The 17,709-nt window shown below is 43.5% G+C and overlaps 1 protein-coding gene across 2 annotated transcripts in view; it reads right to left on the reverse strand.

Annotated features, from left to right (window-relative positions):
• The window catches only part of LOC307138739 (NACHT, LRR and PYD domains-containing protein 3), a 46,183-nt gene that overhangs the window by 14,749 nt on the left and 13,725 nt on the right, over positions 1-17,709 (reverse strand). For both annotated transcript variants that reach the window (XM_079837272.1, XM_079837273.1), the window contains 4 exons: positions 9,512-9,680; positions 9,169-9,388; positions 7,330-9,088; positions 6,911-7,084 (listed from right to left, as the gene is read on the reverse strand). In XM_079837272.1, the coding sequence (XP_079693398.1) occupies positions 6,911-7,084; positions 7,330-9,088; positions 9,169-9,388; positions 9,512-9,680 (2,322 nt within the window). The remainder of the gene's footprint in view (positions 1-6,910; positions 7,085-7,329; positions 9,089-9,168; positions 9,389-9,511; positions 9,681-17,709) is intronic.

Below are 17,709 nucleotides of genomic sequence, written 5' to 3' on the forward strand. Positions count from 1 at the left end.
CTGCGTCATCGTGATGACACTTCAGGGAACGAGTACCAACTATCCCGCACCAATCATACCCACCCCAGTGTGAGCTGGACCACCGGCACAACTAGGGGGCGAGCACTCTCGCGCCAGGCGTCTCAGGGAGATGCAGACTGTAAAAACGAATGAAGGTGTGAGGGGTGGCCCACGCAGGCAGCCCTTTGACGCAGGCAGCCCTTTCTTGGGTGAACCAAAACACACCAACAGCTGGTCTGACCTTCTCCACTGAGCAGACTTCTCCAAGTAAATCCTCACTGCCCGCACGGGGCAGAGGAGGTGAAGTCGGCTCTCTTCCGCCATCACATGAGGTGGAGGATGGAATGCCTGGAGAACCACTGACCGTGCCCTGTTGGATGGCTCCTTGGGCACGTAGCCCTGACTGGGATGCAAGATGGCTTTTACCATGCCAGGGGCAAACTCCAGGCAGGTCGGCGTGATTGCCAAGGCCTGGAGGTCCCCCACTCTCCTCAGAGAAGTGATGGCAAGGAGAAAAGCCACCTTGAAGGTCAGTATTCTCGCCTCGGCCGACTCCAGCGGCTCAAAGGGGGCCTCAGCCAACCCCTCGAGCACCACTGCCAGGTCCCAGGTTGGGACTCTGGAATGAGCTGCAGGCCTCATCCTCCGAGCACCACGGAGGAATCGTACAACCAGATGGTGCCTTCCCAGTGTCCCATCACCTAAAGGTGCGTGGAAAGCCCTAATGGCAGCCACATACACCTTAAGTGTGGACGGGGAAAGACCGGCGGAGAAGCGGTCTTGAAGGAACTCCAGCACTGAAGCCACCGGGCAGTTAACTGGGTTTACCTCCCGCTCTCTACACCAAGTGGAAAATACATTCCACTTTAGGCTGTACAACCTCCTGGTGGATGGAGCTCTGGAACTGAGTAGGGTCTCCACAACACCCACCGACAGGCCCTCTCCTAGGAACTGAGCCCCCTCAGGGGCCAGACCCAGAGATCCCATACCTCTGGCCGGGGGTAGAAAATCGAACCCCTGGCCTGAGACAGCAGGTCCCTCCTCTGCCACGGGGGACCGTCCAGCAGGTCGATGATGTCGGAGAACCATACTCGAGTGGGCCACCGGGGTGCTACTAAGAGAAGGCTGACGCCCTCCCGGCGGACACGTTCCAGAACTCCCGGGAGCAGAGCGATCGGGGGAAAAGCGTACAGACGCAGCCGCGGCCCCGTCTGTGCCATGGCATCCAGCCCCAGTGGGGCCAGATGAGTGAGGGAGAACCACAGCGGGCAGTGGGACGTCTCTTGAGACGCAAATAGATCCACTTCCACCGGGCCCAACCGCTCGCACATAGCCTCCACCACCTCGGGGTGGAGTCGCCATTCCCCGGGCCTCAGCCCCTGCCTCGACAGGATGTCTGCTCCCTGATTTTGGTCCCCGGGGATGTACATCGCCCTGAGGGATGATAACTTCCCCTGAGACCACAGAAGGACCTGATGCGCCAGTCTGCAAAGAGGGCGCGACCTCAGGCCCCCCTGGTGGTTCAGATACGATACTGCCGACATGCTGTCGGATCGTATCAGGACATGGTGGCCGCGGAGGTCCGGGAGAAAGCTCCTCAGAGCCTTGTAGACCGCCAGCATTTCCAGGCAATTGATATGCCAGGAAGAATGCCGGGTCCCCCACAGACCCCTGGAAAAGCGGCCTTCCATGACCGCGCCCCAACCAGTGAGGGAAGCGTCTGTTGAAACGGACTTCCGGCAACACGATGCTCCCAACACTGGCCCTTGGGACAGGAACCAAGGTTTCTTCCACATGACGAGGGAACGAAGGCATCTGCGCGTTACCCTGATCATACGGAAAGGATTCCCCCTGGGGGAAAACCCCTTGGTTCTCAGCCACCACTGGAGGGGTCTCATGTAGAGCAGACCAAACGGAATCACGTTGGATGCTGCTCCCATGAGACCCAGCAGTCTCTGAAACTGCTTCACAGTGAGGCTGCGGCCCAGTTTCACTCTCGAGACCATCGCCAGTATGGACTCCACGCGTGGGGGGGACAGCTGTGCCCGCATCAGCGTTGAATCCCATACAACCCCCAGGAACGTAGTTCTCTGGGAGGGCGTCAACACGCTCTTCTTCGTGTTGAGTCTCAGACCCAAGCACCCTATGTGGGCTAGAACGACATCTCGATGTCGAACCGCCATATCGTGCGACTGAGCCAAAATAAGCCAGTCGTCGATATAATTGAGTATACGGATGCCCTGGAGTCTCAACGGAGCCAGTGCTGCATCTATACACTTCGTGAAGGTGCGAGGGGAGAGAGCTAGGCCGAATGGAAGAACCCGATACTGGTACGCTTCGCCCCCGAAAGCGAACCACAGGAACCTCCTGTGAGCTGGAAGGATGGAGATATGGAAGTATGCGTCCTTCAGATCTATCGTGACGAACCAGTCCTCGAACTGGATCTGACTCACAATGGCTGGAATTGTGAGCATCCTGAACCTGTATCTCCTCAGAGAATATTGGATGCAACCCCCCATCCTTCTTGGGAACTATGAAGTACCGGCTGTAGAACCCGGACTCCCTGTCTGTGGAAGGAATACGTTCTATAGCCTCCTTGACCAGCAGGGAGCGTACTTCCTGCTCCATTACCCGCACCTGCTCGGGACCGACCACAGTCCGGACCACCCCGTTGAATTTCGGGGGAGGGAAACCGAACTGCAGTCTCTAACCCCGTTCCACAGTACGCAGGGCCCACGTAGATTTACCCGGAAGGCATGACCATGCGCCGAGATAATCTACTAAGGGAACTAGCCTCTCGAGGCCAGCCTCGGGTGTTAATCGAGCCTCTTCCCCAACTCCCTGAAGCGGCTGACCGACAGGGTGCAGTCGGGGAAGAGGTCCGGAGGGCGCACACAACTGCTGAACTGTCGAAGGTTCAGTGCGCGCGCGCAGGGAATCGATGCGGCCCGAAGCGTCTTGGACGGCGGGAACGCAGCATCGATTCCCCGAGAGTCCCAGAGTGGGAACTACCTCGATCGCTCCACCCTGTGGGGGACGACTCTCAGCGGCCCTGCCGAAGCTAGGACTGCTTGGGAGCCTTCTTAGCCTGGATGACGTCCCTCAGGTCGCCTTTAGGCTGAGAAGGCTTCCTGCGAGAGCGCCGTCTCCTTTGCCAAGCTCCCTCAGGAGGGGCGCGGGAGGCGACACTCTGCCTTTGCACATCGCAGTGCGATGAGCTGGATGAAGGTCCGGGCTGCCCACCCGGGCCTGCTCTAACTGCAGAGCCCGAGCAGCGAGGGATGAACCTCTGGAAGGCGGCTGACTGCTTCCTCGCCTCCTGAAACCTCTCGACGACAGTATCAACTGCACCGCCGAAGAGGCCAGAAGGCGAGATCGGGGCATCAAGGAGAAAGTGTTTCTCTCTCTCCTTGATTCCCGACAGCGTCAGCCAGAGATGCCTCTCAACGAACACCATACCAGCCATAGAGCGGCCGTCTCCTTGGTAATGCGGAGAGACAAATCTGTTGCCTTCCTGAGTTCAGTGACGTCATCCGGAGATGGTCCCTCGCCCTCATCCAGCTCTTTGAGGAGGTCGGCTTGGTATGCCTGCAGGACCGCCATGGTGTGCAGACAACCAGCAGCACGACCTGCCACACTAAAAGCCCTGCCGACTAACTTAGACGTATCGCGGCAAGGTTTAGTGGGCAGCGACGGAGCCTTCAATGATGCAGCGGCCCCGGGCGAGAGGTGGCCCGCAAGCGCCTCTTCAACCTGAGGCAACGCTGCATACCCCAATTCAGCCATCCCCAGCACATTAGAAAAATCGAGCACTGGGGGATTTGATAAACGGGCTGAGAAGGGTTTTTCCCACGATCTACACAACTCGTTATGCAGATCGGGGAAAAAAGGAAGGCCCCGCCGTGGAGGCTGAACCCGACGCCTGAAAAAGCGTTCATCCAGCTTAGATGGCGGCTGGATGTCCACTATTTCCTGTGGCCAATCCAAACTCAGCTTGGCCACAGCGTGGGTTAAAACCTCCACAAGCTCCTCCATAGCGGGCGTGTGGGGTGGCGAAGGAGTGGGGTGGGGTGACTCCTCACACAATCACCGCAGGCCGCCCCCTCGAGAGCGGCCTGGGCGTGCTGCACGCCGAGACACTGCACACAAAGCTGATGTGTGTCCGTGCCTGTAATGTAGCGCGGACACGGGTGCACACACAGCCTGAATCGCTCGCTCGCCATATTTACACACTTCTCTCACACTGTAAGAACACTTCACCTTCAGACTGAACAAACAGAGCGCTCACGCTGAAGAGCAAAAAAGCTATCTCTGTTGCGTTCAGACGTCTCTTTGTATCTTCCGAGTATGCCGTCACATACGACGTCATCACGCAACACCAATCGGATTGGGCTGATTCTACGGTTTCTTCAGACGCTTTACGCGAGGGGCGTTCCCCGAAGTGTCATCACGATGACGCAGTTCGAGTTCCCTCGAAGGGGAACTGTCTTGTATAGAGCTAGTGTCATCTGGAAGTTCTTAAGCTTTGTAATAAGCTGTCATTTAAGAGGAGTTGATTAATGTAATTTAAATCATATTGTATTGATGTCTCGATTTTATGTATGTATGTGTGAGTGTATGTGTATATATGTATATATATGTAATGTGTATTTGTGTATATTTGATCTACTGTGATGATTGTAAAGTTGTTGTTGTTGTAATGTAACATTTTAGAATGGACCCCAGGAAGACTAGCTGATTGCAAAGACTTTCAGCTAATGGGGTCCATATAAATTAACAAATATATAAATAAACAAATATAAAACAAATATAATCAGGAAAATTCACAAATTATTTATACTGTAAGTATTTTTTAATTAACGGTTAATTATCTATGCAGTTACAAGGTAAGTATGAATCTGTGGGCTGTAAATTAAAGTGGTGTTTGTTACCCTCTTATTTAATAATAATAATAATAATAATTAATTACATTTATATAGCGCTTTTCTAGGCACTACTCAAAGCGCTTTTACATAGAAGGGGGGAATCTCCTCAACCACCACCAATGTGCAGCATCCACCTGGATGATGCGACGGCAGCCATATTGCGCCAGTACGCCCACCACACACCAGCTGATTGGTGGAGAGGAGACTGAGGGATGATACCAATCGTATATATATATATGGGGATGATTAGGAGGCCATGATGGACAGGGGCCAATGGGCACATTTTTTTGGCCAGGATGCCGGGGTTACACCCCTACACCCCTTTATCGAAGAACATCCTGGGATTTTTAATGACCACAGAGAGTCAGGACCTCGGTTTAACGTCTTATTCGAAGGACGGTGCTTGTTACAGTATAGTGTCCCCATCACTATACTGGGGCGTTAGGACCCACACAGACCACAGGGTGAGCACCCCCTGTTGTCCTCACTAACACTGAGGCCATTAAACATTTATGGGTTAGTACAATAAAACACGTACACAATCTGATATCACCCGGAAACGTTTATTTGAAAAACAACTTTCAAAACAGATTTACAACACTTATTTCTCTTGCTTGGCTTTCTCCTCCTCTTGTTCCTATTCTTTTTCATTCTTGCCACAGATGAATCTTAAGAAGGAATCCCATGTCTCTAGCTATTCTGTATTATGTATTAAAAGAAAATACAGTACACCCAGAAATGCGCTCACCATTTCCTCATCTTTTACCCTCATGCCATCTGAGATATATACAACTTTCTTTCTTCAGATGAACACAGAAAAATAAATAATCTCTGCTAATGAAATCTCATTTGGGTTCACAAACAAGACAGGAAGACCGAGACGCCAGTTCTCGCGCGAGTGACATCATGAAAGCTTAAAGCTTCTTTACTTATGCACGTACTGGAAACAGTTGGTCGGATACAAAAATGATGAGAGCATTTCTAGGTGTATTTTTTCTTTTAATAAATAATAATACAGAATAGCAAAAGACGTGGGATTCCTTTTTAAGATCCATCAGTGGAAATAATGAAAAAAGAATAAGAGGGAGGAGGAGAAGCCAAGCAAAAGAAACAAAAAAGGGACAAAACGTTACAAGAGACGTTAGTATTTAAAATGATAAGTTTATTTAAAAAAATGAATAAGTGAAATCAATCTGTTTTGAAGTTGTTGTTTTTTTAAATAAATGTTTCAGAGTGTTTTCATTGTTCTTACCCTGTAACTACATGATATAAGAGGGTAACAAATACCACTTTAATTTAAAGGTTAACATATATCACACTTACCCTGTAACTACATGGAATAATAATCACCATTTACCCTGTAACTACACATATAATTACCCCTAATTAAAAAATACTTACAGTATAAATAATTAGTTAATTTTCCTGATAGTTACCCCTTTATTCCCCAATTATTACATATTGTTCCCTTATACCTACACATATGTACTTTATAGTTTTTTAATTACTGAAAGTTAAGCTGTAAAATCCCTTTACGCAGCCCTTTCTGGGCTGTAATCTAAAGCATTAGTTTCAAGTTTCAAGAGTTTTATTTGTCACATACACAGTTATATACACAATATACAACTGGCAGTGAAATGTAAACAGGTCCGCTCCATGGACAGTGCAAATAACAGTTACAAGAAATTAAAATAGAAATAGAATAAAATTAGAATAAAAAGTATTAACATAAGTAGAATTATAAATAAATCAAGTAAAAGATAAAAATAGGAAATAAGATAAAAATAAAAATATAAAAAATATGTGGATATGATAAGTGAGATAAACTGTAGACTTAAAAATAAGTGGTTAACATAAAATATATAATATGTATATATAAAGAAGTATAATGTGCAAGGTTTATTACAGGTTGTTACGCAGTTACCGAAAAGGGTTTCTAAAAGATACTAAGACGTAAAAGATACATACTGAATACTTATACTTACCCCAGTGTATGTAATTGACAATGTGCACTTGTTAGTCCATCAAAGAGGAGAGTCACTCCGGACTTATCTATTTTATTGTTGCTCAGATCCAGCTTTCTCAAAGGTGAGTTGAATGACTGGAGAGCTGAGGCCACTCTTTCACATGAGTCAAATGAGAGATTACAACAATCCAATCTGTATACAAGAGTACATTTTACATTTTATTATTTATTTGCTCAGTGACTGAAGTTGTTCAGTTAAACCATTTTTCATATTGGTACTGTAAGCATTTCAATGTGACAGCCATTCTAACAAAAATAGGTTTTAAGTAATTAAAGTCTCAGTTCACTTGGCTGAAAAACCTTTTAATATCTGGAGGTGTAGCAGTGTACATATTATAAACAATTTGTATACAATATACATAATAAATAAGAACAGACCTGGCCATTTTGCAGATTCTGAGCACTGGTAGCAGTCTTAACTGGTTTTCTGTTGATGTTTTGAACTTCTTCATGTCAAACTCATCTATTACCTCCCCAGAATTTAGAAAGACATAAGCCAATGCTGACCATTGTTCTGGCTCCAGCTCACTACCCGAGAGTGTTCCTGATTTCATGGCAGTCTGAATTTCTTTAACAAGAGTGTTGTCATTCAGCTGATTTAAACAGTGGAACAGATTGATGATTCTCTCTGGTGACTGTTCTTGTTTGATCTTCTCTTTGATGTAATGTACTGTAGTGTTTTTATCTACACAGGGTTTACATGAACTGCCTTTGGTGAGAAGGTCTTGCAGGAGAGTGCAGTTAGGGTCAACAGAAAGGCCCAAAAGGAAGCGAAGGAAAAGGTCAAGATGTCCTTTTTCGCTCTTTAAAGCTTTGTCCACTGCACTCCGATGTATAGCAGAAAGATTTGTGGATTCATCTTTTGCAAGAACATTTTCCCCATCATTAACATATGCGAAATGAGCATATATTGCTGCCAGATACTCCTGGTAGCTCACGTGTACAAAGCTGTAGACCTTCTCCCTGTACAATCCCAGCTCTTCTCTGAAAATCTCTGTGCACACTGAGTACTCTGAGACTTTACTCACATCAATGCCACCATTTATCAGATCCTCTTCTTGGAAAATAAAATTGTGCTTCTCCATTTGCTGGAAAGCCAGTTTTCCCAGATTCAGAATCAATGTTTTGTCAAATTCAGACAGTTTCTTTGGGTTATTTGCATCAGTTCCATTGAACTTCTTATGCTTGAGACTGATCTGAATTAGCAGAAAGTGAGTGAACATCTCAGTCAGAGTTTTGGGTATTCCATCAGAGTTTCCATCACTCATCATATTTTCTAGCACAGTGGCAGAAATCCAGCAGAAGATGGGCATGTGGCACATGATGTAGAGGCTCTGACATGATTTTATGTGTGCGATGATTGCACTTGCCAGCTTCTGATCACTGATTTTCTTCCTGAAGTATGCTTCTTTTTGATGGTCATTGAACCCACGAATCTCTGTGACCCGGTGGACACACTCAGGAGGAATCCGATTGGCTGTTGATGGTTGTGTGGTTATCCAGAGTAGAGCAGAGGGAAGCAAACTCCCCTTGATGAGGTTTGTAAGCAGCACATCCACAGGAACTTTTTTATTTATATCGGAGCAGTAGTCATTCTTATGGAAATCAAGAGGATGCTGACAGACTTCTAAACCATCTAAAATAAAAAGTATTTTCAGTTTTGAAAGATGTTCTTCTTTCACCTCAGGAGCATATTGTTGAATCAGCTGTAGAAGACTGCAGTCCTCCTTTTTCTGGTTGAGGTCACGAAATGGTAGATGGATGATGACTTCGATATCTTGGTTTGTTTTTCCATCCGCCCAGTCTAGAATGAACTTCTGCACTGACACATGCTTTCCAATGCCAACTATGCCCATTGTCAGAACTGTTTTGATTTGTTTTCTTTGTCCTGGCAGCGTCTTAAAGATGTCATTACATGCGTACAGAGCTTCGTCTTTGATTTGTGAAATCACCTCAATCCTCAACACCTCATGTTCATTATTTATCTGTCCACTTCCACCATCTGTCATGTAAAGATCTGTGTAGATATCCTTCAATAAACTCTGTTTACCTTGAGGTGAATTTCCTTCATTTAAATGCTGACATTTGTTCTTAAGCTTCGCTTTATTGGCGTCTGTGATTTTTTGAAGTGGATTAACTAGGTGAAAGTAAGAGATGTTTAGATGCAATTGAAGAAAAAAAACAACAATTTAAACTGCAATTTAATAATAGTCATACCATTTGACAGGAAGTGCAATGTGATCCTCAGTGCTGCCTCTCCTCCAAAGCTCTCCATTATTTTCTCAGCAGCATCAGAAAGACTGAGCTCCTCTGGCTGATTCCCTAAGCATTCTGGGTAATCCTCAGATAGTTCTCTTTTGAAGGTTTTGAAGACATCTGTCCCCATGTTCCCCATTTTATAAAGAAGTAAGGTTTGACTATCTGGCACATTAGATTTCTGTGGTAAAATAAAAGAGTATACAATACAAAAATGTTTATCAACCATGAATTATATAAATTTTTGTTTTAAAATTAAATTGTCTGCTAAATAACTGAAAGGATGTGTCAATGGAAAACTAACCACAATGTAGAATTTACTGTGGCCTTGGTGCTCTTGCCCGACACAGATGCTACAGATGTACATGTTATCTGTCTTACAGAACACCTCTGGAGCTCCGTAATGCTTTTGACAATTTTTTTTGTCAGGTCTGTACTCCAGCTGCTCTTCTGTGAATTCCAGAGACAAATTCCTGCAGGCATATTCAATATTAATCAGTTAATCAACTTTAACTTAAATTAATATTTGGTCTATTTTGGATTATCTACACAGTAAAATCCAACAGTGATTTTAACACTTATTAACTATTTAACTTTACTTAATGTCGAAACTTAATTGTAAAAATGTAGTAATCTGTATTATTCACATACTATGCTTTGTTTACCCAGAAACCCAAGTTAAGATTAATTGATTGGTTTGATTGCCATTTTGTCAAGCCAAAAACAAAGGAAAGAAAAAACACCATTAAGGTGATCAGTGTTCCCTTTGGTTTGGCAAGAACATTCATATTATTGTAATTCTCTTCCTATTGATGGAGCGATTCAACACGAAATCACAGCCATTTGGGTAACACTTTATTTTAAGGGTCCAGAATAATGCAAAAAGTTAAGCATTAATTAAGGATGAACTTGTTCACAACTAAGCATTAGTTAAGCACGAACAAACTAGTTATTAATGATTAACTTTACATTTTAAGGGTCCGGAATTATGCATTAGTTAGTAATTAATGAGTTACTTGTTCACAATTATGCATTAGTTAAGCATGTACACAACTGAACATTATAGTAAGGGCATATTAGCCATTATTTACAACTTAATAAGCCATATATTATTTTTGTGTAGCGATGCAATTATATTTCTGTGCCATTCTGTTAAGTTAACTGAACAATAAGCTAGTAACCTATGTTTAATTACTGCTGATTTTTGCAGTAAAAAATTGCTAAAAAGTGTAATAAAGACAATTTTACCCCCTATTCTGAAGTGAAAGTTTTATTCTCATTAATTATGGCACTTATTGAGTGATATTTAAGTTTATTGACCAGAATAAGCCAATAATTAAGCCTAACTACCATTAATACATTACTAATTAAGAGAATTTGACCCCCTGTTCTAAAGATAATTTCTTATTTAAACTATTGGGTTTGTTTAGCAATTATTCTGCAACGTGATCTCACGAAAATGTGTATTTTTATGTAACATTAAAGTGTGATTCTACATTCACCTAACACGTACAATACTGAAATCACTAAACATTTCGCTCTGTTTGTGACTTCTGCTGAAAACTCGGTTCAAAGGATTACGTTAAACAAAACTACACTTTAAAACCCTAAAATGAAGAACATTTCTGTAATCATTTAACCATTATTTATCATGTAATACTTATTTTGTTTGCTGTGGGACACAATGACTAGAAAGTACACCTAAACGAAACATAAGTTCACAAAATACACCAATTTAATTTGTTTGCTGTAATCCACATCTTTACAATCCATACAAGGATCTTCTTTATCCAGCGATCTTCATCGTTATATTCAACAGCGACCGTAAACAAATCCCGCGCTCGTTATGAATTCAAAAATGTCGTTTTACGGCAGTGATATCAAATGCTCATTGGCTCTCGCCTTCTTCGTCACAGATTACGACATGCCGTGTTTTAGTGTTTGAATGAGAAACACGTGTGCGCCTTCAAATAGTGGAGTGAAGCTTAAATTAAATAACTTAAATTCTGCTCTGTACCTCATACAAAACTATATCGCCAGAGAGGACTGCGACTGCAACACATCGTCGTTCGGCTACTATTGGTACCGCTTTTGACATTTTCACAATAAAGAAACACTTGGGGCCCTATTTTAACGATCTGAAACGCAAGTGTCAAAGCGCGAAGCGCAAGTAACTTTGTGGGCGGGTCTCGGCGCTGTTGCTATTTTCCCGGCGGGATAAATGGCTCTTGCGCCCGGCGCAAATCTAAAATGGGTTGGTCTGAAGTAGCTTCATTATTCATAGGTGTGGTTTGGGCGTAACGTGAATAAACCAATCAGAGCGTCATCCAACATTCCCTGTAAAAGCAGGTGCGCAAGTTCCATTATGGATTGCTATTATTATGGCGTATTTACCAGGCGCACGCCAGGAGCGGTTCACAGCCGAGGAGACTGATGTTCTTGTAAGAGCAGTGAAAGACAGAGAAGTTGTGTTGTATGGGGATGGGAGAAACCCACCCAAAATAGCGTCGGTTAAACAGGCGTGGGAGGAAATAGCCACAATTGTTTCATCAGCTGGCATCCCCAGGACGTCGCACCAGTGCCGCAAGCGCTACAATGACATCAGAAGACGGGGAAAGTCCAAGCTTGCCAGCATCAATCGGGCACGCCGTGTAACGGGAGGTGGATCTGCCTCTACTCAGGACCTGACGCCAGCAGAGGACATCGCTGCGTCCACCCTCACCGATTTTTTTTCCTGGTTCTTGACGGACAAACCAATTTGTTAGATGTCCTTATATACATATATGTCTTGCCAGAAGTTGCCACTATTGGGCAAACAGGTCTCCTTAATTATTAGACTACAATTAGCCTGAATAATTTGTAAGCTAGATTTATGCCTATTTTTTAGTGTAACAATTTATGATTTGCAAAAATAACTGTTGCATCTGTGTAGATTACATGAGCAAAGTGTATGCGCGTTGTGCACGCTATACATTATGGTCAAGCATGCACCCTTAAAATAGCATAATGAACAACGCGCAACGCGCCACTGACTTTAGACTAGGTTTTTTCTGGTCAGTGGCGCAATTGTTTAATGGAACAGCAAAATAGCACCAGGGATTGTTTGCGCCGGAACACGCCTCCTTTTTTGCGCTGAACCGCCCAGGTAGCGCAAGTTCATTCACTAGTTTAGCGACGTGCTTCTGTGGAGGGAAAAGCGCGCTTTGCGCGGGTGCAAAATAGGAATGACACATGTGTCGGTCAAGTCAATTGCGCTGGGTGCAAGATAGGGCCCTTGGGGTTACTTGACTGTAACCCTGTTCCCTGATAAAGCGGAACGAGATGCTGCATAAGCTTATGCAAATGGTAAATGTCTTTGACAAAACCATCTGTGAAAATAGTGTGAAAAAACATCAATGAAATTGACCCGGAGGTATTTATACCTGCTACACGAGGCTATAAATAGATGAGCTTCAGCTGGAGCCAACAGATCTCTTTGTTTGAAGACCCGTCCTGAAGCATCATCAGCACGGCCTAGCAATGCAGCATCTCGTTCCGCTTTATCAGGGAACAGGGTTACATTCAAGTAACCCCAAGTGTTCCCTTTCAAAAGCTACACTCAATGCTGCATAAGCTTATGCAAATGGGAACGAGAATACCCACGCCGCCATTCTTGATGGTGCCTGGACCCCTTACAGTTTTGTAGGTGTGCACAAAAACGCGAGAAGCCTCAGGCATTAGCCTGTGATGTTGACTCAAGGACATGAGAGCCCGGAGTGGCATGAGCATCCAAGCTATAAAGTCTTATGAATGTGTGCGGAGAGGACCAACCTGCCGCATCACAAACACTTTGTAAGGGAGCACCCCTTGCTAACGCAGTAGAAGAGGCGACTCCCCTGGTGGAGAGAGCCCTTAATCCTATAGGCAAAGCTTGACCGCGCGCCTCATAGGCAAGAGCAATAGCATCCCTGACCCAATGTGACATTGTTTGGTGGCGGCAGAACCTCTGTTACGGCCCCCATGGCAAACAAACAGTTGCTCTGACTTACGCCACTGGCTAGTGTGGTGGATGTAGGCCTGAAGAGCATGGACTGGACACAGTCTATGAAGTTTCTCCTGATCCGGCATTGTGAACGGCAGAGGGGAGAAGGTTTCAAGAGTGACAGGATCTACAGTCGAGAAAGGAACCTTAGGCAGGTAGTCAGGGTGGGGATGCAAAATCACTTTCACCAAACCTGGGGCAAAGTCTAAGCAGGATGGCGATATTGATATTGGCAGGCTGCATGTCCCCAATTCTTTTCAGAAAAGTTATAGCCATAAGAAAAAACATCTTTAGAGTCAAAAGTTTGTCAGACGCTGATTCTAGAGGTTCAAATGGGGGTCTCAACCTGACCCTCGAGGGCTAAAACTAAGTCCCATGAAGGGATCTTAGTTCTTACTGGAGGCCACAACTGCCTAACCCCACGGATGAAGCGAGCGAGCAGAGGATGTCTCCCGAGCGGCACCCCATACACCAAGGCGTGGCAAGCCGAAAGAGCGGCCACATGAACCCTGAGAGTGGAGGGGCAGGTGCCTGTTGAAATGTTTGACACGCCCTGTCCCGTGGGGGCAGACTGGGCACCAGACCACCACAAGACTTCTTATATTGATGATAGTCCCGAGGTCTGCCCTGGGAGGTTGTTGAGGATGACAAGCCGGTCTCCAGTCTTTACGAGGGAGAGCGCGACTCACCACACTCTGCTTATTACCCCCCTAAATCTTGAAGGACCGAAGAGAGGTTGTGTGGCTGACAACCCCTCCCCTTGAGTGCATTGAGGAAGAAACTGAGTGGACACTTCCTCGTGTTTCTTCCACTCCTTTAAATCTGTCTAATACAGAGTTAACTGAGTCACCAAATTAACCACTCAAATCCTTCAGAAGGTCAGCCTGATATGCCTGCAAGACAGCCATAGTGTGCAGCGCAGCTGTCCCCTTATTTGTATTATTCCTATATAAAGCATATACAATATATTATATATATATTCCATATAAAATAATATACAATATATATATATATATATATATATATATATATATATATATATAAGCTTTGCCCACGACAGCCAACATTTATTTTCTACATGGCTTCGTGGGGAGGTATGTCTCTTTAATGAAAATGCAGACCCAGGCGAGAGATAGCTCGTGAGCGTCTCCCACCTGGGGTATTCTCACATATCCACGCAATTTCACACCCATGATAGTCGAAAATGTTGACGTCAAGGGTACAAAAACACGTGAAGTAAAGGTTTTTTATAGCCAGAAACCTCAAGCTCTCTGCGTTCGGGGATCTCTCATTCACGGTACCAGACAGACTGCCTGACCTTGATAAATTCCTCGTATGGATTCACGATTATGTGAGGAACGATCGCAGGCCGGCTGCTTGAGGTCCGCGGACCGAGAGATTCATTCCAGCTTCGGGATCACGCGGGGAAACATGTATTTGGTGAGCGAGTAAGCGAAAGGGACGGACCCGTCTCTTGCTCGTCAACAAACCCATTCGAGAGCTCCGAATACGGGTGCTGACTGAAAGTAGCCAAGACGAGCATAAAGCATTCTAACTGTAAAGGCTCGCACTCGTCTGACTCAATGCAGCGACCGCATGCTCTTCCCCAAACACACACAGCAATGAACGTGCACATCCAGTTCTGTTATCGGAAAAAGAACATGGATATACAGCGTTTTACTCTGCTGACTCGTTTCCAACTGATTAGATTTAACTAGAACTCTTTCCACTAATGTTTCTTTGTAACAGAAATGATAAAGAGAGAGAGAAATCTGCACACTGCCATGTTGAAAACTAACTCCTAACAAAGATCTCGAGTTGAGTCTTGAAAGAGAAAGAGATTTTTTTTTCTTTTTTTCAGAGTCTTTGTAGCACACCATAACACAGAGTTGGTCTGAAAACAAAAAGACCTGTTGGCTCCAGCTGAAGCTCATCTATTTATTGAGAATGAGGAGATACGTCATGGTCGCTTGCTGTCACGTGACAAGTTGGGCGGAGTCTGAGCCCGTCCACCCTTTTGGGATCCCACGCTATCGGTTGCCAGGGGCAACATTGTAAGAGCGATACAGAGATCAGAGCAGGAAAGACGGCTCGAGGAATTATCATTGCGGCGTTTAAGCGGATAAATTACGAGAAAACTTAGAAGAAATGGAGAAGAAGAGGTCTCTTACAGGGAGAAACTTACTACTAGCGCCAAGCTGAGGTATTTAGAAAAGCTGGCTGATATCAAAAACGTTGACCTACGAGCTGCCACGGCAGAACTCCGAACTCTTTACCACCTTGCACTGAAATGTTTCTATAAATATATTTCCTGTGCATTTTGAATAATAAATAAATATATCTCCCCACTATCCTGCAGCAGTCCAGAGCTCGTCTTCATTAGCAGTGTTTTTCTCTTACTGATCATATTTTATACCTGTTGAGTTTACATTTTTAAATGAATTTGACTAATAATTAAAATGATCGTTTGTGTGAGCTGGTGCTTTTATTCCAGCCTTCTTAAGTAGAATGAATGCTCGGTATGTGCCTTAAATGAATGTAATGTTAACAATGTTAAATATTGAATTAATCTTAAACAGTGATGCACACAGTAGAGGAAAATGACAGTCAACTAGGCCTAATTTGAATATTAATTAAGCGTTTTGGGCGTAAACATGTTTATAACATACAGTAAAATGACTGACAATGAAAAATGACAGAATAGTGATCAACATGTTTAATACAAATAAATAAAGGTTCGTATTCATCAAGTGTCTCACACTTCAGCATCGCGATCATTAGTTTAGACCATGACTGACACCCTGTGGTGAAATAATGGCGTACGTTTACCAGCCGCTGCTTTCTCAGATTGGCTTGGATGGATTAATACTTCATGTTCAGTTGAGTTTGGAAAACTATGTACATAATAATCATCAGAATATCTCTTCTCCAGTTTCTGTCCGAATCCATTACCTGGCGGGCATACCCCCAAAATGGCGGAAGGGGGAGTATGCCGTGATATTTGGGGGCGGGGCGCTGTGTCGTGACGACATCTCCTCATTCTCAATAGCCTCGTGTAGCAGGTGCGCCTATGACGTCACCGGCCGAGGCTATAAATACCTCCGGGTCAATTTCATTGACGTGTTTTTACACTATTTTCATAGCTGGTTATGTCAAAGACATTTCCAATTTGCATAAGCTTATGCAGCATTGAGTGCAGCTTTTGAAAGGGAACTATTGTGATTACACTTTTGTTAGTTATGTTTTTCTTTATAAGTTAACCCTATATACTTTTAAGAAATTATTATGTGTAGGTTTAGAAGTTTGAGTGAGATATAATGAGCAAAATATAGCAAAATATAATGCTATATTGTTACTAAAATTTATTTTTCCCAAACATGTCTGCCCATTAAGTTGCATCGTCATTTTTTTATTCTCTTTAAAATGTTTATGTTTAGGGATATAACATCTATCTGTAAAATGGTAAAAGGGAAATTGTATATCTTTTTTATGATATAAAATATATTTAACGGTTTTTTGTTGTTGTTGTTTTTGCTGTAAAAGCATAATACGTTTGTTTAAATGTTGCCAATATGTTCATGTAACGTTACCTTTCACCGTTTATCCAAATATACAAAAAAGTATGTTTTGTGTCTGTAAAAGCTGCTTATTAACTTATAACAAATAACTGACAAAATTGAGGATAAAACTGTCACTTTAGAATAGGGGGTCAAATTGTCTTTATTACACTATTTTAGCATTCGTAACGTAATTACTAGCTTATTGTTCAGTTAACTTAACATAAAATACACAAAAATATAATTACATCACTACACAAAAATAATATATGGCTTATTAAGTTGTAAATAATGGCTAATATGCCCTTACTATAATGTTAAGTTGTGTCCATGCTTAACTAATGCATAATTGTGAACAAGTAAATCAAGAATTACTAGTTTAACTAATGCATTATTCTGGACCCTTAAAATAAAGTGTTACCGTTCTTTGGTTTCAAAGGAAGATAAGTAATAAACAGGTTGCTTTTAAATGTTGACCTAAGTTCTGACTGAATAATTAACTATAGTTAATGATTTAGTCAGAAATTAGGTCACCTTTTAAAAGCAACCTATATAATACTTCCCTTCATGCCATATAATAATCGTTTACAATTTTATTGCTAACACTTACACCATAAACACCTTGTGAACCTTTTAATTGGGTTGATATAATCCCTCCATATTTGTAACAATATCTTGCAGTAGAACATGCATCAGAATTCCCAGTCTAGGGATGGAACAGTATAAAAATTTCATATCACGATTATAGAGACCCAAATTATCACGATTATCAATATTATCACGGTTTTGTTCAAATGAGATGAAAGTGTTCAAAAATAACAGATTTCAAACATTTCAAAAGTTTTGTATTTGAAAATCAACTAACAACAAATAAAACAAGCAGCTCTATGCTTTTTTAAGTAAGATTCTATTCTGTGGGATTTC

This window comes from Gobio gobio, assembly GCF_949357685.1.
Source record: "Gobio gobio genome assembly, chromosome: 15".
Classification (NCBI taxonomy): domain Eukaryota; kingdom Metazoa; phylum Chordata; class Actinopteri; order Cypriniformes; family Gobionidae; genus Gobio; species Gobio gobio.